This window comes from Oncorhynchus keta, unplaced genomic scaffold (genome assembly GCF_023373465.1).
Source record: "Oncorhynchus keta strain PuntledgeMale-10-30-2019 unplaced genomic scaffold, Oket_V2 Un_contig_2736_pilon_pilon, whole genome shotgun sequence".
Taxonomy (NCBI): Eukaryota; Metazoa; Chordata; class Actinopteri; order Salmoniformes; family Salmonidae; genus Oncorhynchus; species Oncorhynchus keta.
Window position 1 is genome coordinate 435,752 of NW_026285487.1, and position 23,465 is coordinate 459,216.

Below are 23,465 nucleotides of genomic sequence, written 5' to 3' on the forward strand. Positions count from 1 at the left end.
TGACAATGAGGCCATGCATTATCTGAAACATGGGATGATAGAGGCTGATGAATGGCATGACAATGGTGCCAGAGGATCTCGTCACAGTGTATTCAAATTGCCATCGATAAAATGCAATTGCGTTCTTTGTCCATAGCTTGTACCTGCCCATACCATAACCCCATTGCAACCATGGGGCACCCTGTTCACAACGTTTACATCAGCAAACTGCTCACCCACACGACACCATACACATGGTCTGCAGTTGAGGCCAGTTGGACGTACTGCCAAATTCCTTAAAATTACGTTGGTGCCGGTTTATAGTATAGAAGTTAACATGAAATTATCTGGCAACAGCATTAGTGGAGATTCCTCCAGTCAACATGCCAATTGCATGCTTCTTCAAAACTTCAGACGTGTGGCATTGTGTTGTATGACAAAACTGCACATTTTCCAGTGGCTTTTTGTCCCCAGCACAAGGTGCACCTGTGTAATGATAATGCCGTTTAATCAGCTCCTTGATATGCCAGACCTGTCAGGTGGATGGATTATGTTGACCAAGCAGAAATGCTCACTAACAGGGATGTAAACTAAATTTGAGAGAAATAAGCTTTTTGTGCAAATGGAAGATTTCTGGGATATTTTATTTAATCTCATGTAACATGGGACCAATACTTTACATGTTGCGTTTATATTTTAGTTCAGTGCATATAGTACTCGAATTCATGTTGCGAAATTCAAAAGAATACAAGATAAAACTGGCTGACACCAATGAGGGTTAGAAACTTTAAAAGACAATTATCTCAGAATCCTCTTAACCATATAGCTCTCATCCTTGACTTGATTAACTGAAGGGCTTTTGTGTATAGTTGTTCAATGTTGGTGAGGCATATGAGTCTGTTTTAATAATACTCCTGAATCACTTTGATCAATAAAAGCATTTATTGAGTGTAGTTTTAACACAGCTGAGATGTTCATTCACCCTATTGCTTCCACCTATTAAGTTGTTTCAGATCTAGTGAGGAGGGGCTACTGTCACATTCTTAGCAATATACGTTCATGTCATTTTCATATTCTAGATTTACAGCCGCATGTCTTTACTTTCTCAAATTGACCATTTAAGCAACGATGATGTCAGTTATACCAAAACAACGGAGTTCCGTCTCCAAGTGTTAATGTGGATAAATACACACTGCAACAGAATAACTTGGGACCAGTCACAGAAATACTTTGTTAAAGGAGACATCTGCAGTTGCTGCATCCATTTTAGAACTTGAATGATATAGTAGATTTCCAGAAAACCATGATGCTCATTTTTATAGAATGAATACTAAACAGGAGGTAAAGGAAAATCAGTCATAGTTGGTGCTGAAGGACTCGCTTTTCAATGAGAAACTCATCAGAGAGGTGTGTTGTAACAATATATAACTGCTATTAGAGGGTCTCAAACCCAGGCCACCAGCACCAATGATGAAAGTCCTAACCACTACCCCAGTAAGGGACATCTCTAGGACATGTACTTATTGGGCCAGTATAGCCCTGTCCTGAAGAAACCTTAACCCCTCCTCCCTAGGCATTTGATCTGAAACAACCTGATAGGTGGAATCTCAGCTCTGTTGAAAATACACTCGAGAAAATATTTTAATAATCATACTAGTGTTTCAGGAGTATCATTTAATACAGGTTAAAATGACCCAAAGTTAGACAATTATACAGAAAGCCATTAAATTGCTGAAATAAGTATATCAAATAAATTATGGGAGAATAGTCAGATTAACTGAGACCCAACATGGAGGCGAAGCAGGAAGATCAGAGTACGATGAACCAAGAGGTTGTGAGTTCAAATCCCAGGTGAGAATAATAATGTAAAAAATGAACATGCACTATGTAATCACGTTTGTCAAAATGTGTCAAATATGTTTGTTGAAAACAGTATGTTAAAAGCACTGTGTGTGTGTGTGAGTCTCCTTGACAACAGACAAATAGCTATGAGTGGATCAGTGGTTCACCAAGCAGGGCCTTGATGTGTAATAAATAAAACAATTGGGGAAATATTAAGTTCTAACCACGTTCTATTGGACATTAAAATGAATTGTCTTTTGAAAACATTCCTTGCACATCACAGGAACATTCGTATGAAAAACATGATTTAATGACCTAATGAGACTCGTTTTCTAAAGTTGTGGGAATGTTCGTTGTCAGCTGGGTACAGTGTTTAGGTACAAAGCAGTCTGAAACCTGTAGGCTAAATGTACTATAGTGTTCAGGTCTGAAACCTGTAGGGAACATGGACTATATTGACTATAGTGTTCAGGTCTGAAACCTGTAGGGAACATGGATTATAGTGTTTACGTCCATAGCAGTCTGAAACCTGTAGGCTTTATGAACTATAGTGTTTACAGTGGCTTGCGAAATTATTCACCCCCCTTGGCATTTTTCCTATTTTGTTGCCATACAACCTGGAATGAAAATGGATTTTCAGGGGGTTTGTATAATTTGATTTACACACCTGCCAATCACTTTGAAGATGCAACATATTTATCAAACAAGAAATAAGACAAGAAAACAGAAAACTTGAGCGTGCATAACTATTCACCCCCCCAAGTCAATACTTTGTAGAGCCACCTTTAACAGCAATTACAGCTGCAAGTCTCTTGGAATATGTCTCTATAAGCTTGGCACATCTAGCCACTGTAATTTTTGTCCATTCGTCAAGGCAAAACTGCTCCAGCTTCTTCAAGTTGGAGGGGTTCTGCTGGTGTACAGCAATCTTTAAGTCGAACCACAGATTCTCAATTGGATTGAGGTCTGGGTTTTGACTAGGCTATTCCAAGATATTTAAATGTTTCCCCTTAAACCACTCAAGTGTTGCTTTAGCAGTGTACTTAGTGTCATTGTCCAGCTGGAAGGTGAACCTCCGTCCCAGTCTCAAATATCTGGAAGACAAACAGGTTTCCCTCAAGAACTTCCCTGTATTTAGCGCCATCCATCATTCCTTCAATTCTGACCAGTTTCAAAGTCCCTGCCGATGAAAAACATCCCCACAGCATGATGCTGCCACCACCATGCGTCACTGTGGGGATGGTGTTCTCGGGGTGATGAGAGGTGTTGGGTTTGTGCCAGTCATAGCGTTTTCCTTGATGGCCAAAAAGCTCAATTTTAGTCTCATCTGACCAGAGTACCTTCTTCCATATGTTTGGGGAGTCTCCCACATGCCTTTTGGCAAACACCAAACGTGTTTGCTTATTTTTTTTCTTTAAGCAATGGCTTTCTTCTGGCCACTCTTCCGTAAAGTCTAGCTCTGTGGAGTGTACAGCTTAAAGTGGTCCTATGGACAGATACTCCAATCTCCGCTGTGGAGCTTTGCAGCTCCTTCAGGGTTATCTTTGGTCTCTTTGTTGCCTCTCTGATTAATGCCCTCCTTGCCTGGTCTGTGAGTTGTGGTGCCATATTCTTTCCATTTTCTAATAATGGATTTAATGGTGCGCTGTTCAAAGTTTCCGATATTTTTTTATAACCCAACGCTGATCTGTACTTCTCCACAACTGTCCCTGACCTGTTTGGAGAGCTCCTTGGTCTTCATGGTACCGCTTGCTTGGTGGTGCTGCAGACTCTGGGGCCTTTCAGAACAGGTGTATATATACTGAGATCATGTGACTTAAATAAAGTCCACCTGTGTACAATCTAACTAATTATGTGACTTCTGGAGGTAATTGGTTGCACCAGTTCATATTTAGGGTCTTCATAGCAAAGGGGGTGAAAACATATACACGCACCACTTTTCAGTTTGTAATTTTATTGAATTCTTTTAAACAAGTAATTTTCTTCATTTCACTTCACCAATTTGTACTATTTTGTGTATGTCTATTACATGAAATCCAAATAAAAATCTGTTAAAATTACAACAAAGTAGGCAAATCACCAAGGGGGGTGAATACTTTTGCAAAAGGCACTGTAGGTCTGAAACCTGTAGGCTAATTGGACTATAGTGTTTAGGTCTGAAACCTGTAGGCTTCATGGACTATAGTGTGTAGGTCTGAAACCTGTAGGCTAATTGGACTATAGTGTGTAGGTCTGAAACCTGTAGGCTAATTGGACTATAGTGTTTAGGTCTGAAACCTGTAGGCTTCATGGACTATAGTGTGTAGGTCTGAAACCTGTAGGCTTCATGGACTATAGTGTGTAGGTCTGAAACCTGTAGGCTAATTGGACTATAGTGTGTAGGTCTGAAACCTGTAGGCTAATTGGACTATAGTGTGTAGGTCTGAAACCTGTAGGCTTCATGGATTATAGTGTTTAGTTCTGAAACCTGTAGGCTTCATGGACTATAGTGTTTAGTTCTGAAACCTGTAGGCTTCATGGATTATAGTGTTTAGTTCTGAAACCTGTAGGCTAATTGGACTATAGTGTGTAGGTCTGAAACCTGTAGGCTAATTGGACTATAGTGTTTAGGTCTGAAACCTGTAGGCTTCATGGACTATAGTGTTTAGTTCTGAAACCTGTAGGCTTCATGGATTATAGTGTTTAGTTCTGAAACCTGTAGGCTAATTGGACTATAGTGTTTAGGTCTGAAACCTGTAGGCTAATTGGACTATAGTGTTTAGGTCTGAAACCTGTAGGCTTCATGGACTATAGTGTTTAGTTCTGAAACCTGTAGGCTAATTGGACTATAGTGTTTAGGTCTGAAACCTGTAGGCTTCATGGACTATAGTGTTTAGGTCTGAAACCTGTAGGCTAATTGGACTATAGTGTTTAGGTCTGAAACCTGTAGGCTTCATGGACTATAGTGTTTAGGTCTGAAACCTGTAGGCTTCATGGATTATAGTGTTTAGGTCTGAAACCTGTAGGCTAATTGGACTATAGTGTTTAGGTCTGAAACCTGTAGGCTAATTGGACTATAGTGTTTAGGTCTGAAACCTGTAGGCTAATTGGATTATAGTGTGTAGGTCTGAAACCTGTAGGCTAATTGGATTATAGTGTTTAGGTCTGAAACCTGTAGGCTAATTGGATTATAGTGTTTAGGTCTGAAGCCTGTAGGCTTCATGGATTATAGTGTTTAGTTCTGAAACCTGTAGGCTAATTGGATTATAGTGTTTAGGTCTGAAACCTGTAGGCTTCATGGATTATAGTGTGTAGGTCTGAAACCTGTAGGCTAATTGGACTATAGTGTTTAGGTCTGAAACCTGTAGGCTAATTGGATTATAGTGTTTAGTTCTGAAACCTGTAGGCTAATTGGACTATAGTGTTTAGGTCTGAAACCTGTAGGCTAATTGGACTATAGTGTTTAGGTCTGAAACCTGTAGGCTAATTGGATTATAGTGTTTAGGTCTGAAACCTGTAGGCTTCATGGATTATAGTGTGTAGGTCTGAAACCTGTAGGCTAATTGGACTATAGTGTTTAGGTCTGAAACCTGTAGGCTAATTGGACTATAGTGTTTGGGTCCATAGCGGTCTGTATCGAAGTCCACAGTAGTCTGTAATTGGTCTTCAAGTTTTTGAGTCTCCATCGGGTTACATGGACAACATTACCAGCCTGTAGCTGTGTTTGTGTCTCTGTAGCTGTGTTAGTGCCTCTGTAGCTGTGTTAGTGCCTCGGGTGTAGGGCTGATCCATTAAGTCCACAGTAACCTATAGTTGGTTTTGAGATAGATGAGTGTCTCAAGGTTTTTGGGGAGAGCCCTGCCTCTGCCGGGTTGGAGCCAGTGTCTGGCCGAGGTAAAGATGGTCTCCACGGTGGAGGTCCCAGCCGGCACAGTAAACGCCCGCTTGGCCACCTGGCTGAGCTGAGGGAAGTCTATAGTCTTTCGTCTCCAGTAGTGGAGAGGCTCCTCCTCAGTGGGCTCCTCACGCAGGTACCCTGCCAGCTCCTGCTCCACGCTCTTTGCCTGCGCCGTGGGCCTTTGCTTGATGAAGGAGAACAGCTTGCAGGGCCTGCTGAGCGAAGTGGAGGAGGGAAGAGGGGACGAGGCTGGGGACAAAGCTGCGACAGGGGACTGGGCCTGGGGGGTGAGCTCCATGCTGGGGCCCTGTGTTTGTGTGTGTTTGGTGACCTCGTCCAGGAGGACCTGTCTGTGCCAGTCAGGGTCTGAGCTCCAGGTGAGTTTGAACTGTGGGTCCAGGGTGGTGGCGGTGACGTACAGAGGGTCCTCCAGGATGGGAGCCAGGCGGTGCTCTACGGCTTGAGACAAGCCCAGCAGCAGGCAGGGTAGCTGGGGGGAGACGCACTCTGACAGGTGCTTACGGAGCCCCAGGACACAGGGCAGAGCCAGACTGATGGAGACATGTCTGTCACCCTGTCAGGAGACAAGAACACAACTATTAACCTGTCTGTCTGTCTCTCACCTGTCTGTCTGTCTCTCACCTGTCTGTCTGTCTGTCTGTCTGTGTCTCTCACCTGTCTGTCTGTCTCTCACCTGTCTGTCTGTCTGTCTGTCTGTCTGTCTGTCTGTTTGTGTCTCTCACCTGTCTGTCTGTGTCTCTCACCTGTCTGTCTGTCTGTCTGTCTGTGTCTCTCACCTGTCTGTCGGTCTCTCACCTGTCTGTCTGTCTCTCACCTGTCTGTCTGTCTGTCTGTCTGTCTGTCTGTCTGTCTGTCTGTCTGTGTCTCTCACCTGTCTGTCTGTCTGTTTGTGTCTCTCACCTGTCTGTCTGTCTGTGTCTCTCACCTGTCTGTCTGTCTCTCACCTGTCTGTCTGTCTGTCTGTCTGTCTGTCTGTCTGTCTGTTTGTGTCTCTCACCTGTCTGTCTGTGTCTCTCACCTGTCTGTCTGTCTGTCTGTGTCTCTCACCTGTCTGTCGGTCTCTCACCTGTCTGTCTGTCTCTCACCTGTCTGTCTGTCTGTCTGTCTGTGTCTCTCACCTGTCTGTCTGTCTGTCTGTTTGTGTCTCTCACCTGTCTGTCTGTTTGTGTCTCTCACCTGTCTGTCTGTCTGTCTGTCTGTCTGTCTGTCTGTCTGTCTGTCTGTCTCTCACCTGTCTGTCTGTCTGTCTGTCTGTCTGTCTCTCACCTGTCTGTCTCTCACCTGTCTGTCTGTCTGTCTGTCTGTCTCTCACCTGTCTGTCTCTCACCTGTCTGTCTGTCTGTCTGTCTCTCACCTGTCTGTGTGTCTCTCACCTGTCTGTGTGTCTCTCACCTGTCTGTCTGTCTGTCTCTCACCTGTTTGTCTGTCTGTCTCTCACCTGTCTGTGTGTCTCTCACCTGTCTGTGTGTCTCTCACCTGTCTGTCTGTCTGTCTCTCACCTGTCTGTCTGTCTCTCACCTGTTTGTCTGTGTGTCGCTCACCTGTCTGTGCATATGTCTGTCTGTCTGTCTGTCTGTCTGTCTGTCTGTCTGTCTGTCTGTCTCTCACCTGTCTGTCTGTCTCTCACCTGTCTGTCTGTCTGTCTGTCTCTCACCTGTCTGTGTGTCTCTCACCTGTCTGTGTGTCTCTCACCTGTCTGTCTGTCTGTCTCTCACCTGTTTGTCTGTCTGTCTCTCACCTGTCTGTGTGTCTCTCACCTGTCTGTGTGTCTCTCACCTGTCTGTCTGTCTGTCTCTCACCTGTCTGTCTGTCTGTCTCTCACCTGTTTGTCTGTGTGTCGCTCACCTGTCTGTGCATATGTCTGTCTGTCTGTCTGTCTGTCTGTCTGTCTCTCACCTGTCTGTCTGTCTGTCTCTCGCCTGTCTGTCTGTCTGTGTCTCTCACCTGTCTGTCTGTCTCTCACCTGTCTGTCTGCCGGTCTCTCACCTGTCTGTCTGCCGGTCTCTCACCTGGCTGTCTGTCTGTCTGTGTGTCTCTCACCTGTCTGTCTGTCTGTCACCTGTCTGTCTGTCTCTCACCTGTCTGTGCGTGTGTCTGTCTGTCTGTCTCTCACCTGTCTGTGCATATGTCTGTCTGTCTGTGCGTGTGCCTGTCTGTCTGTCTGTCTCTCTCACCTGTCTGTGCGTGTGTCTGTCTGTCTGTCTCACCCGTCTGTGCTTGTGTCTGTCTGTCTGTCTCTCACCTGTCTGTGCGTGTGTCTGTCTGTCTGTCTCTCACCTGTCTGTGCGTGTGTCTGTCTGTCTGTCTGTGCATGTGCCTGTCTGTCTGTCTCTCTCACCTGTCTGTGCGTGTGTCTGTCTGTCTGTCTCACCCATCTGTGCTTGTGTCTGTCTGTCTGTCTCTCACCTGTCTGTGCGTGTGTCTGTCTGTCTGTCTCTTACCTGTCTGTCTGTCTCTTACCTGTCTGTGCGTGTGTCTGTCTGTCTCTCACCTGTCTGTGCGTGTGTCTGTCTGTCTGTCTCTCACCTGTCTGTGTGTGTGCACCATGTCCCAGGCCTCAGTAAAGGGTTCCAGTGTGTCTGTCAGTTCTCTGAGCAGCGCCACCTCCTGGCCACTCAGCACAAGGTCAGCCCGGTCAGACACATCCTCCAAGAACTCTGCTGAGTCCAGAAGACCACGCAACACCTGGAGGAGAGGAGAATGGAATCAAAAGAGCATTGTTATAATTTACACTTTTAAACCAGCAGGCTGTTCTATGTTGTAACTAGACTATATTAAGTCCTTCTTACCTTGAGTTGTACGGCCCAGTCTCGCTCTCCAGCCCTGCTGCTCCCCGCCCCCCCCAACCCACCTCCCAACAGGCCCACCAGTTTGTCGTGTGGCACGGCGGAGGTGACATAGTTATAGAAGGATGAGGCTTTAGCCAGGGTGGAGGAGAGGAGAGGAGAGGAGGAGAGCAGTCCATCTCTCACACACTGACCCAGAGAACAACAGAAACAGTCTATCCTGCCAGACCCCAGACCTCCCTCCCACCAGTCCTCCTGTTCTACCTCTCCTTCCCTCTCTCCTCCTTCATCCCCACTCTCCTCCTCTTCCTCGTCGGCATCATCTCCCGGGTTGCCGTGGATACAGAACCCTGGTAGGCGGCATGAGGGGTGAGTTTCAGCGGGAAATGGGTCAGCCACGACACGGAACGCTCGGCCCGAAACGCCGTGCGCCACACACACCTCCTCGAACTCTGCTAGCACGCGATTGGCCGAGAGCCCACCAACCAGAGGCAGGCAGGCCAGCAGGGCGGAACGCATCTGCCAATCAGACGACAGGAAGTGGCAGGTCACCCCCAGGTACCTGCAGGACGGGTAGGAGGACACATAATGAACAACCCTAGATGACGGCATGCTATTCCCATTAACTAGTGCACTACATAGGAAATAAGGTGTTATAAACTAGTGCACTACATAGGAAATAAGGTGTTATAAACTAGTGCACTATATAGGAAACAGGGTGTCATTAACTAGTGCACTACATAGGAAATAAGGTGTTATAAACTAGTGCACTACATAGGAAACAGGGTGTCATTAACTAGTGTACTATATAGGAAACAGGGTGTCATTAACTAGTGCACTACATAGGAAACAGGGTGTCATTAACTAGTGTACTATATAGGAAACAGGGTGTCATTAACTAGTGTACTATATAGGAAACAGGGTGTCATTAACTAGTGCACTACATAGGAAACAGGGTGTCATTAACTAGTGCACTACATAGGAAACAGGGTGTCATTAACTAGTGCACTATATAGGAAACAGGGTGTCATTAACTAGTGCACTACATAGGAAACAGGGTGTCATTAACTAGTGTACTACATAGGAAACAGGGTGTCATTAACTAGTGCACTACATAGGAAACAGGGTGTCATTAACTAGTGCACTATATAGGAAACAGGGTGTCATTAACTAGTGCACTACATAGGAAACAGGGTGTCATTAACTAGTGTACTACATAGGAAACAGGGTGTCATTAACTAGTGCACTATATAGGAAACAGGGTGTCATTAACTAGTGCACTACATAGGAAACAGGGTGTCATTAACTAGTGTACTACATAGGAAACAGGGTGTCATTAACTAGTGTACTACATAGGAAATAAGGTGTTATAAACTATAATATAATAATAATAATATATGCCATTTAGCGGACGCTTTTATCCAAAGCGACTTACAGTCATGTGTGCATACATTCTACGTATGGGTGGTCCTGGGAATCGAACCCACTACCCTGGCGTTACAAGCGCCATGCTCTACCAACTGAGCTACAGAAGGACCACATAAACTAGTGCACTATATAGGAAAATATTAGGTATGGGTTCCAAATGGCACCCTGAGTAGGACAGTAGGACAGACATATTACAGAGATGGTGATTTTAGCCATGCACAGTAGAGCCATGCACAGTAGAGCCATGCACAGTAGAGCCATGCACAGTAGAGCCATGCACAGTAGAGCCATGCACGAGTATGAATTTTAAGCCCAAGCCCTACCCGCGACATTCAGGCCCCATTGTTTCAGCCAAATTTAAGGCCCTGCCCGAAGACCGAAATAACTTCCTGTTAGTAAATCCATTAGCTGCTCCTCTCTGTCTACAACTCGCTCCCGGTGCTCAGGGAGCTCACTCTGCATGCATTCAGCTCATGGAGGCTCTGAGTCTGAGTATCCATAGCAACAGCTCTGCTCGGGCTGCTCAATGATGAGAGCTGTTAGCTACTTTTTATCACTCTAAACTAACAGTCCAGCAACATTTCCTGTGAAATAATCTCTCCTGTCTGATATTTAATGAGGTTGAAGCACTTCTGACACCATGTTATCAGATATGACTGTGCAGCAGAGGACGAGGAAAGGGCTCAGCTTCAAAATGTTAGTGATCAATTTAGTGAAACCTGAGACCTGCCCGTACCCTAGAGTTAGGCTTAGAGTACATACCCAGTGTTAACCCCTGCTGCGGTCCCAAGGAAACCCCTCCAGAGGGAGACAGAGAGGCTGAGAGAGAGGGCTGAGGCCAGGGCCTGTCTGGTGGCCAGCTGGGCCTGGTAGGCGTAGGCTGGGAGGAGCTGGGTGTGGAGGTATCTGGGGGGCTCGGGGGTATAGCGAGGCTCTAACAGCTGCAGTAACTCTCTGAATCCTCTGAGATCCACCAGGGAGGCAGGCTGGAGGTCCTGGACCAGCATCTTCGCTATCGCCTCCGAGATGAGCACCTGGGCAAACATAATACTGTCCATTACACACACACACACACACACACACACACACACACACACACACACACACACACACACACACACACACACACACACACACACACACACACACACAACACACACACACACACAGACAAACACACACGACACACACACACACACACACACACACACACACACACACACACACACACACACACACACACACACACACAAACACACAGACAAACACACACACACACACATACAGAGATTGTCCTAGCCACCGTGCTTCTACACCTGCATTGCTTGCTGTTTGGGGTTTTAGGCTGGGTTTCTGTACAGCACTTTGAGACATCAGCTGATAAAAATATATTTGATTGATTGACAACGGACCAACATCTTAGCTATCGCTTCAGGGACCAGCAGTGGGGAGGATAACATGTTACGGTCATTATTTAAAAACTGTCTACAACAAGTATGTAACAACAGATTTATTATTATTTATAAACTGTGTGGTTCCAGTCCTGAATGCTGATTGGCTGATAGTCATGGTATATCAGACCATTTATCACGGTTATGACAAAACATGTATTTTTACTGCTCTAATTTTATTTAACTAGGAAAGTCGGTTAAGAACAAATTGTTATTTTCAATGACGGCCTAGGAACAGTGGATTAACTGCCTTGTTCAGGGGAACAGTGGATTAACTGCCTTGTTCAGGGGAACAGTGGGTTAACTGCCTTGTTCAGGGGAACAGTGGGTTAACTGCCTTGTTCAGGGGAACAGTGGATTAACTGCCTTGTTCAGGGGAACAGTGGATTAACTGCCTTGTTCAGGGGAACAGTGGGTTAACTGCCTTGTTCAGGGGAACAGTGGATTAACTGCCTTGTTCAGGGGAACAGTGGGTTAACTGCCTTGTTCAGGGGAACAGTGGGTTAACTGCCTTGTTCAGGGGAACAGTGGGTTAACTGCCTTGTTCAGGGGAACAGTGGATTAACTGCCTTGTTCAGGGGAACAGTGGGTTAACTGCCTTGTTCAGGGGAACAGTGGATTAACTGCCTTGTTCAGGGGAACAGTGGGTTAACTGCCTTGTTCAGAGGAACAGTGGATTAACTGCCTTGTTCAGGGGAACAGTGGGTTAACTGCCTTGTTCAGGGGAACAGTGGATTAACTGCCTTGTTCAGGGGAACAGTGGGTTAACTGCGTTGTTCAGGGGAACACTGGGTTAACTGCCTTGTTCAGGGGCAGAACGACACATTTTTACCTTGTCAGCTCTGGGATTCAATCTTGCAACCTTCCGGTTACTAGCCCAACGCTCTTACCACCAGGCTACCTGCTGCCCCATAATTACATCGGTAACCAGTTTGTAATAGCAACAAGGCACCTCGATGAGTCGTGCCTAGAAACAGCCCTGAGCCGTGGTATATTGGCCATATACCACACCCTCTCGGACCTCATTGCTTAATAATACAATGAAAAAGATGAAGTCAAACACAATAAGGTCTATAACACACTAAAACTACACAACACAGGAATTTCAATCGAAAAGGAACCATAGGCATGAGAAAGGCTTTGATTTCTGGATAAACAGATGGAATAGGGGTCTTAGAAAACATCAACCAGAAAGTTTTATAAAGTATTAGAAATACATCAACACAATAACATCAACGTTAAGGCCCCCGCCAACTATCATCAACACAATAACGTCAACGTTAAGACCTCCGCCAACTAACATCAACACAATAACGTCAACGTTAAGACCTCCGCCAACATCAACACAATAACATCAACATTAAGACCTCCGCCAACATCAACACAATAACGTCAACGTTAAGACCTCCGCCAACTAACATCAACACAATAACGTCAACGTTAAGACCTCCGCCAACTAACGTCAACACAATAACGTCGACGTTAAGACCTCCGCCAACCAACATCAACACAATAACGTCAACGTTAAGACCTCCGCCAACATCAACACAATAACGTCAACGTTAAGACCTCCGCCAACTAACATCAACACAATAACATCAACATTAAGACCTCCGCCAACATCAACACAATAACGTCAACGTTAAGACCTCCGCCAACTAACATCAACACAATAACGTTAACGTTAAGACCTCCGCCAACATCAACACAATAACGTCAACATTAAGACCTCCGCCAACATCAACACAATAACGTCAACGTTAAGACCTCCGCCAACATCAACACAATAACATTTACGTCAACGTTAAGACCTCCGCCAACCAACATCAACACAATAACGTCAACGTTAAGACCTCCACCAACATCAACACAATTAACGTCAACGTTAAGACCTCCGCCAACTAACATCAACACAATAATGTCAACATTAAGACCTCCGCCAACTAACATCAACACAATACCGTCGACGTTAAGACCTCCGCCAACATCAACACAATAACGTCGACGTTAAGACCTCCGCCAACCAACATCAACACAATAACGTCAACGTTAAGACCTCCGCCAACCAACATCAACACAATAACATCGACGTTAAGACCTCCGCCAACCAACATCAACACAATAACGTCGACGTTAAGACCTCCGCCAACATCAACACAATAACGTCAACGTTAAGACCTCCGCCAACATCAACACAATAACGTCGACGTTAAGACCTCCGCCAACATCAACACAATAACGTCGACGTTAAGGCCTCCGCCAACATCAACACAATAACGTCAACGTTAAGACCTCCGCCAACATCAACACAATAACGTCGACGTTAAGACCTCCGCCAACATCAACACAATAACGTCAACGTTAAGACCTCCGCCAACATCAACACAATAACGTCAACGTTAAGACCTCCGCCAACATCAACACAATAACGTCAACGTTAAGACCTCCGCCAACCAACATCAACACAATAACATCAACGTTAAGACCTCCGCCAACATCAACACAATAACGTCAACGTTAAGACCTCCACCAACATCAACACAATAACATCAACGTTAAGACCTCCGCCAACATCAACACAATAACATCGACGTTAAGACCTCCGCCAACTAACATCAACACAATACCGTCGACGTTAAGACCTCCGCCAACATCAACACAATAACGTCAACGTTAAGACCTCCGCCAACTAACATCAACACAATAACATCAACATTAAGACCTCCGCCATCTAACATCAACACAATAACGTCAATGTTAAGGCCTCCGCCAACGAACATCAACACAATAACGTCAACTTTAAGAAATCCGCCAACATCAACACAATAACGTCAACGTTAAGACCTCCGCCAACATCAACACAATAACGTCAACGTTAAGACCTCCGCCAACCAAAATCAACACAATAACGTCAACGTTAAGACCTCCACCAACTAACATCAACACAATAACATCGACGTTAAGACCTCCGCCAACCAACATCAACACAATAACGTCGACGTTAAGACCTCCGCCAACATCAACACAATAACGTCGACGTTAAGACCTCCGCCAACATCAACACAATAACGTCGACGTTAAGGCCTCCGCCAACCAACATCAACACAATAACGTCGACGTTAAGACCTCCGCCAACCAACATCAACACAATAACGTCTATCTTAAGACCTCCGCCAACCAACATAAACACAATAACGTCAACTTTAAGACCTCCGCCAACCAACATAAACACAATAACGTCGACGTTAAGACCTCCGCCAACATCAACACAATAACGTTGACGTTAAGACCTCCGCCAACCAACATCAACACAATAACGTCAACGTTAAGACCTCCGCCAACCAACATCAACACAATAACGTCGACGTTAAGACCTCCGCCAACCAACATCAACACAATAACGTCGACGTTAAGACCTCCGCCAACATCAACACAATAACGTCAACGTTAAGACCTCCGCCAACATCAACACAATAACATTGACGTTAAGACCTCCGCCAACATCAACACAATAACGTTGACGTTAAGACCTCCGCCAACCAACATCAACACAATAACGTCGACGTTAAGACCTCCGCCAACCAACATCAACACAATAACGTTGACGTTAAGACCTCCGCCAACATCAACACAATAACGTCAACGTTAAGACCTCCGCCAACATCAACACAATAACGTCAACGTTAAGACCTCCGCCAACCAACATCAACACAATAACATCGACGTTAAGACCTCCGCCAACCAACATCAACACAATAATGTCGACGTTAAGACCTCCGCCAATATCAACACAATAACGTCAACGTTAAGACCTCCGCCAACATCAACACAATAACGTCGACGTTAAGACCTCCGCCAACATCAACACAATAACGTCGACGTTAAGACCTCCGCCAACCAACATCAACACAATAACGTCAACGTTAAGACCTCCGCCAACCAACATCAACACAATAACATCGACGTTAAGACCTCCGCCAACCAACATCAACACAATAACGTCAACGTTAAGACCTCCGCCAACATCAACACAATAACGTCAACGTTAAGACCTCCGCCAACCAACATCAACACAATAACATCGACGTTAAGACCTCCGCCAACCAACATCAACACAATAATGTCGACGTTAAGACCTCCGCCAATATCAACACAATAACGTCAACGTTAAGACCTCCGCCAACATCAACACAATAACGTCGACGTTAAGACCTCCGCCAACATCAACACAATAACGTCAACGTTAAGACCTCCGCCAACATCAACACAATAACGTCAACTTTAAGACCTCCGCCAACATCAACACAATAACGTCAACGTTAAGACCTCCGCCAACCAACATCAACACAATAACATCAACGTTAAGACCTCCGCCAACATCAACACAATAACGTCAACGTTAAGACCTCCACCAACATCAACACAATTAACGTCAACGTTAAGACCTCCGCCAACTAACATCAACACAATAACGTCAACATTAAGACCTCCGCCAACTAACATCAACACAATACCGTCGACGTTAAGACCTCCGCCAACATCAACACAATAACGTCGACGTTAAGACCTCCGCCAACCAACATCAACACAATAACGTCAACGTTAAGACCTCCGCCAACCAACATCAACACAATAACATCGACGTTAAGACCTCCGCCAACCAACATCAACACAATACCGTCGACGTTAAGACCTCCGCCAACTAACATCAACACAATAACATCAACATTAAGACCTCCGCCATCTAACATCAACACAATAACGTCAATGTTAAGGCCTCCGCCAACGAACATCAACACAATAACGTCAACGTTAAGACCTCCGCCAACATCAACACAATAACGTCAACGTTAAGACCTCCGCCAACATCAACACAATAACGTCAACGTTAAGACCTCCGCCAACCAAAATCAACACAATAACGTCAACGTTAAGACCTCCACCAACATCAACACAATTAACGTCAACGTTAAGACCTCCGCCAACTAACATCAACACAATAACTTCGACGTTAAGACCTCCGCCAACATCAACACAATAACGTCGACGTTAAGACCTCCGCCAACCAACATCAACACAATAACGTCGACGTTAAGACCTCCGCCAACCAACATCAACACAATAACGTCGACGTTAAGACCTCCGCCAACCAACATCAACACAATAACGTCTATCTTAAGACCTCCGCCAACCAACATAAACACAATAACGTCGACGTTAAGACCTCCGCCAACATCAACACAATAACGTCGACGTTAAGACCTCCGCCAACCAACATCAACACAATAACGTCGACGTTAAGACCTCCGCCAACCAACATCAACACAATAACGTCGACGTTAAGACCTCCGCCAACCAACATCAACACAATAACGTCGACGTTAAGACCTCCGCCAACATCAACACAATAACGTCAACGTTAAGACCTCCGCCAACATCAACACAATAACGTCAACGTTAAGACCTCCGCCAACATCAACACAATAACGTCGACGTTAAGACCTCCGCCAACATCAACACAATAACGTTGACGTTAAGACCTCCGCCAACAAACATCAACACAATAACGTCGACGTTAAGACCTCCGCCAACCAACATCAACACAATAACGTTGACGTTAAGACCTCCGCCAACATCAACACAATAACGTCAACGTTAAGACCTCCGCCAACATCAACACAATAACGTCAACGTTAAGACCTCCGCCAACATCAACACAATAACGTCAACGTTAAGATCTCCGCCAACATCAACACAATAACGTCGACGTTAAGACCTCCGCCGACATCAACACAATAACGTCGACGTTAAGACCTCCGCCAACATCAACACAATAACGTCAACGTTAAGACCTCCGCCAACTAACATCAACACAATAACGTCAACGTTAAGACCTCCGCCAACTAACATCAACACAATAACGTCAACGTTAAGACCTCCGCCAACATCAACACAACAACGTCGACGTTAAGACCTCCGCCAACTAACATCAACACAATAACGTCAACGTTAAGACCTCCGCCAACTAACATCAACACAATAACGTCAACGTTAAGACCTCCGCCAACATCAACACAACAATGTCGACGTTAAGACCTCCGCCAACATCAACACAACAACGTCGACGTTAAGACCTCCGCCAACCAACATCAACACAATAACGTCAACGTTAAGACCTCCGCCAACCAACATCAACACAACAACGTTGACGTTAAGACCTCCGCCAACATCAACACAATAACGTCAACGTTAAGACCTCCGCCAACTAACATCAACACAATAACGTCGACGTTAAGACCTCCGCCAACTAACATCAACACAATAACGTCGACGTTAAGACCTCCACCAACATCAACACAATAACGTCAACGTTAAGACCTCCGCCAACTAACATCAACACAATAAAGTCGACGTTAAGAACTCCGCCAACCAACATCAACACAATAACGTCGACGTTAAGACCTCCGCCAACCAACATCAACACAATAACGTCGACGTTAAGACCTCCGCCAACCAACATCAACACAATAACGTCGACGTTAAGACCTCCGCCAACATCAACACAATAACGTCAACGTTAAGACCTCCGCCAACTAACATCAACACAATAACGTCGACGTTAAGACCTCCGCCAACTAACATCAACACAATAACGTCGACGTTAAGACCTCCGCCAACATCAACACAATAACGTCAACGTTAAGACCTCCGCCAACCAACATCAACACAATAACGTCGACGTTAAGACCTCCGCCAACCAACATCAACACAATAACGTCGACGTTAAGACCTCCGCCAACATCAACACAATAACGTCAACGTTAAGACCTCCGCCAACTAACATCAACACAATAACGTCGACGTTAAGACCTCCGCCAACTAACATCAACACAATAACGTCGACGTTAAGACCTCCGCCAACATCAACACAATAACGTCAACGTTAAGACCTCCGCCAACTAACATCAACACAATAAAGTCGACGTTAAGACCTCCGCCAACCAACATCAACACAATAACGTCGACGTTAAGACCTCCGCCAACATCAACACAATAACGTCAACGTTAAGACCTCCGCCAACTAACATCAACACAATAAAGTCGACGTTAAGACCTCCGCCAACCAACATCAACACAATAACGTCGACGTTAAGACCTCCGCCAACCAACATCAACACAATAACGTCGACGTTAAGACCTCCGCCAACCAACATCAACACAATAACGTCAACGTTAAGACCTCCGCCAACATCAACACAATAACGTCAACGTTAAGACCTCCGCCAACCAAAATCAACACAATAACGTCAACGTTAAGACCTCCACCAACCAAAATCAACACAATAACGTCAACGTTAAGACCTCCACCAACATCAACACAATTAACGTCAACGTTAAGACCTCCGCCAACTAACATCAACACAATAACTTCGACGTTAAGACCTCCGCCAACATCAACACAATAACGTCGACGTTAAGACCTCTGCCAACCAACATCAACACAATAACGTCGACGTTAAGACCTCCGCCAACCAACATCAACACAATAACGTCGACGTTAAGACCTCCGCCAACCAACATCAACACAATAACGTCTATCTTAAGACCTCCGCCAACCAACATAAACACAATAACGTCGACGTTAAGACCTCCGCCGACATCAACACAATAACGTTGACGTTAAGACCTCCGCCAACCAACATCAACACAATAACGTCAACGTTAAGACCTCCGCCAACCAACATCAACACAATAACGTCGACGTTAAGACCTCCGCCAACCAACATCAACACAATAACGTCGACGTTAAGACCTCCGCCAACATCAACACAATAACGTCAACGTTAAGACCTCCGCCAACATCAACACAATAACGTCAACGTTAAGACCTCCGCCAACATCAACACAATAACGTCAACGTTAAGACCTCCGCCAACATCAACACAATAACGTCGACGTTAAGACCTCCGCCAACATCAACACAATAACGTTGACGTTAAGACCTCCGCCAACCAACATCAACACAATAACGTCGACGTTAAGACCTCCGCCAACCAACATCAACACAATAACGTTGACGTTAAGACCTCCGCCAACATCAACACAATAACGTCAACGTTAAGACCTCCGCCAACATCAACACAATAACGTCAACGTTAAGACCTCCGCCAACATCAACACAATAACGTCAACGTTAAGATCTCCGCCAACATCAACACAATAACGTCGACGTTAAGACCTCCGCCGACATCAACACAATAACGTCGACGTTAAGACCTCCGCCAACATCAACACAACAACGTCGACGTTAAGACCTCCGCCAACATCAACACAACAACGTCGACGTTAAGACCTCCGCCAACTAACATCAACACAATAACGTCAACGTTAAGACCTCCGCCAACCAACATCAACACAATAACGTTGACGTTAAGACCTCCGCCAACATCAACACAATAACGTCAACGTTAAGACCTCCGCCAACTAACATCAACACAATAACGTCGACGTTAAGACCTCCGCCAACTAACATCAACACAATAACGTCGACGTTAAGACCTCCGCCAACTAACATCAACACAATAACGTCGACGTTAAGACCTCCGCCAACCAACATCAACACAATAACGTCGACGTTAAGACCTCCGCCAACCAACATCAACACAATAACGTCGACGTTAAGACCTCCGCCAACATCAACACAATAACGTCAACGTTAAGACCGCCGCCAACTAACATCAACACAATAACGTCGACGTTAAGACCTCCGCCAACTAACATCAACACAATAACGTCGACGTTAAGACCTCCGCCAACATCAACACAATAACGTCAACGTTAAGACCTCCGCCAACTAACATCAACACAATAAAGTCAACGTTAAGACCTCCGCCAACCAACATCAACACAATAACGTCGACGTTAAGACCTCCGCCAACCAACATCAACACAATAACGTCGACGTTAAGACCTCCGCCAACCAACATCAACACAATAACGTCAACGTTAAGACTTCCGCCAACTAACATCAACACAATAACGTCAACGTTAAGACCTCCGCCAACATCAACACAGTAACGTCAACGTTAAGACCTCTGCCGACATCAACACAATAACGTCAACGTTAAGACCTCCGCCAACATCAACACAATAACGTCAACGTTAAGACCTCCGCCAACTAACATCAACACAATAACATCAACATTAAGACCTCCGCCAACTAACATCAACACAATAACGTCAATGTTAAGGCCTCCGCCAACGAACATCAACACAATAACGTCAACGTTAAGACCTCCGCCAACATCAACACAATAACGTCAACGTTAAGACCTCCACCAACATCAATACAATAACATCAACGTTAAGACCTCCGCCAACCAACATCAACACAATAACGTTGACGTTAAGACCTCCGCCAACATCAACACAATAACGTCGACGTTAAGACCTCCGCCAACCAACATCAACACAATAACGTCTATTTTAAGACCTCCGCCAACCAACATCAACACAATAACGTCGACGTTAAGACCTCCGCCAACATCAACACAACAACGTCGACGTTAAGACCTCCGCCAACCAACATCAACAAAATAACGTCAACGTTAAGACCTCCGCCAACATCAACACAATACCGTCAACGTTAAGACCTCCGCCAACCAACATCAACACAATAACGTCGACGTTAAGACCTCCGCCAACCAACATCAACACAATAACGTCGACGTTAAGACCTCCGCCAACATCAACACAATAACGTCAACGTTAAGACCTCCGCCAACATCAACACAATAACGTCAACGTTAAGACCTCAGCCAACATCAACACAATAACGTCAACGTTAAGACCTCCGCCAACATCAACACAATAACGTCGATGTTAAGACCTCCGCCAACATCAACACAATAACGTTGACGTTAAGACCTCCGCCAACCAACATCAACACAATAACGTCGACGTTAAGACCTCCGCCAACCAACATCAACACAATAACGTTGACGTTAAGACCTCCGCCAACATCAACACAATAACGTCAACGTTAAGACCTCCGCCAACATCAACACAATAACGTCAACGTTAAGACCTCCGCCAACATCAACACAATAACGTCAACGTTAAGATCTCCGCCAACATCAACACAATAACGTCGACGTTAAGACCTCCGCCAACATCAACATAATAACGTCAACGTTAAGACCTCCGCCAACCAACATCAACACAATAACGTCAACGTTAAGACCTCCGCCGACATCAACACAATAACGTCAACGTTAAGACCTCCGCCAACCAACATCAACACAATAACGTTGACGTTAAGACCTCCGCCAACATCAACACAATAACGTCAACGTTAAGACCTCCGCCAACTAACATCAACACAATAACGTCGACGTTAAGACCTCCGCCAACATCAACACAATAACGTTGACGTTAAGACCTCCGCCAACATCAACACAATAACGTCAACGTTAAGACCTCCGCCAACTAACATCAACACAATAAAGTCGACGTTAAGAACTCCGCCAACCAACATCAACACAATAACGTCGACGTTAAGACCTCCGCCAACCAACATCAACACAATAACGTCGACGTTAAGACCTCCGCCAACATCAACACAATAACGTCAACGTTAAGACCTCCGCCAACTAACATCAACACAATAACGTCGACGTTAAGACCTCCGCCAACTAACATCAACACAATAAAGTCGACGTTAAGACCTCCGCCAACCAACATCAACACAATAACGTCGACGTTAAGACCTCCGCCAACCAACATCAACACAATAACGTCAACGTTAAGACCTCCGCCAACTAACATCAACACAATAACGTCAACGTTAAGACCTCCGCAAACTAACATCAACACAATAACGTCAACGTTAAGACCTCCGCCAACATCAACACAGTAACGTCAACGTTAAGACCTCCGCCAACATCAACACAATAACGTCAACGTTAAGACCTCCGCCAACATCAACACAATAACGTCAACGTTAAGACCTCCGCCAACTAACATCAACACAATAACATCAACATTAAGACCTCCGCCAACTAACATCAACACAATAACGTCAATGTTAAGGCCTCCGCCAACGAACATCAACACAATAACGTCAACGTTAAGACCTCCGCCAACATCAACACAATAACGTCAACGTTAAGACCTCCGCCAACATCAACACAATAACGTCGACGTTAAGACCTCCGCCAACATCAACACAATAACGTCGACGTTAAGACCTCCGCCAACTAACATCAACACAATAAAGTCGACGTTAAGACCTCCGCCAACCAACATCAACACAATAACGTCAACGTTAAGACCTCCGCCAACATCAACACAATAACGTCAACATTAAGACCTCCGCCAACCAACATCAACACAATAACGTCAATGTTAAGACCTCCGCCAACATCAACACAATAACGTCAACATTAAGACCTCCGCCAACTAACATCAACACAATAACGCCAACGTTAAAGACCTCCGCCAACATCAACACAATAACGTCAACATTAAGACCTCCGCCAACCAACATCAACACAATAACGTCAATGTTAAGACCTCCGCCAACATCAACACAATAACGTCAACATTAAGACCTCCGCCAACTAACATCAACACAATAACGCCAACGTTAAAGACCTCCGCCAACATCAACACAATAACGTCAACATTAAGACCTCCGCCAACCAACATCAACACAATAACGTCAATGTTAAGACCTCAGCCAACTAACATCAACACAATAACGTCGACGTTAAGACCTCCGCCAACCAACATCAACACAATAATGTCAACGTTAAGACCTCCGCCAACATCAACACAATAACATCAACGTTAAGACCTCAGCCAACTAACATCAACACAATAACGTCGACGTTAAGACCTCCGCCAACCAACAACACAATAACGTCGACGTTAAGACCTCCGCCAACCAACATCAACACAATAACGTCGACGTTAAGACCTCCGCCAACATCAACACAATAACGTCGACGTTAAGACCTCCGCCAACCAACATCAACACAATAACGTCGACGTTAAGAACTCCGCCAACATCAACACAAT

The 23,465-nt window shown here is 45.2% G+C and overlaps 1 protein-coding gene and 1 long non-coding RNA gene across 51 annotated transcripts in view; both read right to left on the reverse strand.

Moving 5' to 3' along the window:
• Positions 1 to 604: 604 nt before the first annotated feature.
• The window catches only part of si:dkey-109j17.5 (uncharacterized), a 36,883-nt gene continuing 14,022 nt past the window's right edge, over positions 605 to 23,465 (reverse strand). Inside the window, exons 3-9 of one of the 50 annotated variants that reach the window (XR_008112576.1) lie at positions 10,696 to 10,967; positions 8,509 to 9,067; positions 8,246 to 8,404; positions 4,479 to 6,272; positions 4,403 to 4,440; positions 4,327 to 4,364; positions 605 to 3,984 (exon numbers count right to left, since the gene is read on the reverse strand). Coding sequence is in view for 1 of the 50 variants with exons in the window: in XM_035760441.2 (XP_035616334.1) it covers positions 5,592 to 6,272; positions 8,246 to 8,404; positions 8,509 to 9,067; positions 10,696 to 10,967 (1,671 nt within the window). In the remaining 49 variants the exon portion in view is untranslated. Of the gene's footprint in view, positions 6,273 to 8,245; positions 8,405 to 8,508; positions 9,068 to 10,695; positions 10,968 to 23,465 lie in introns of all 50 variants that reach the window. The other 49 variants (XR_008112572.1, XR_008112588.1, XR_008112582.1 and 46 more) reach the window with 49 other exon arrangements.
• Positions 11,175 to 21,634, reverse strand: LOC127922846 (uncharacterized). The gene is made up of 3 exons (XR_008112592.1): positions 21,586 to 21,634; positions 17,199 to 17,320; positions 11,175 to 12,915 (listed from the first exon to the last, which is right to left on the reverse strand). It is a non-coding gene; the product is annotated as an uncharacterized LOC127922846 (long non-coding RNA).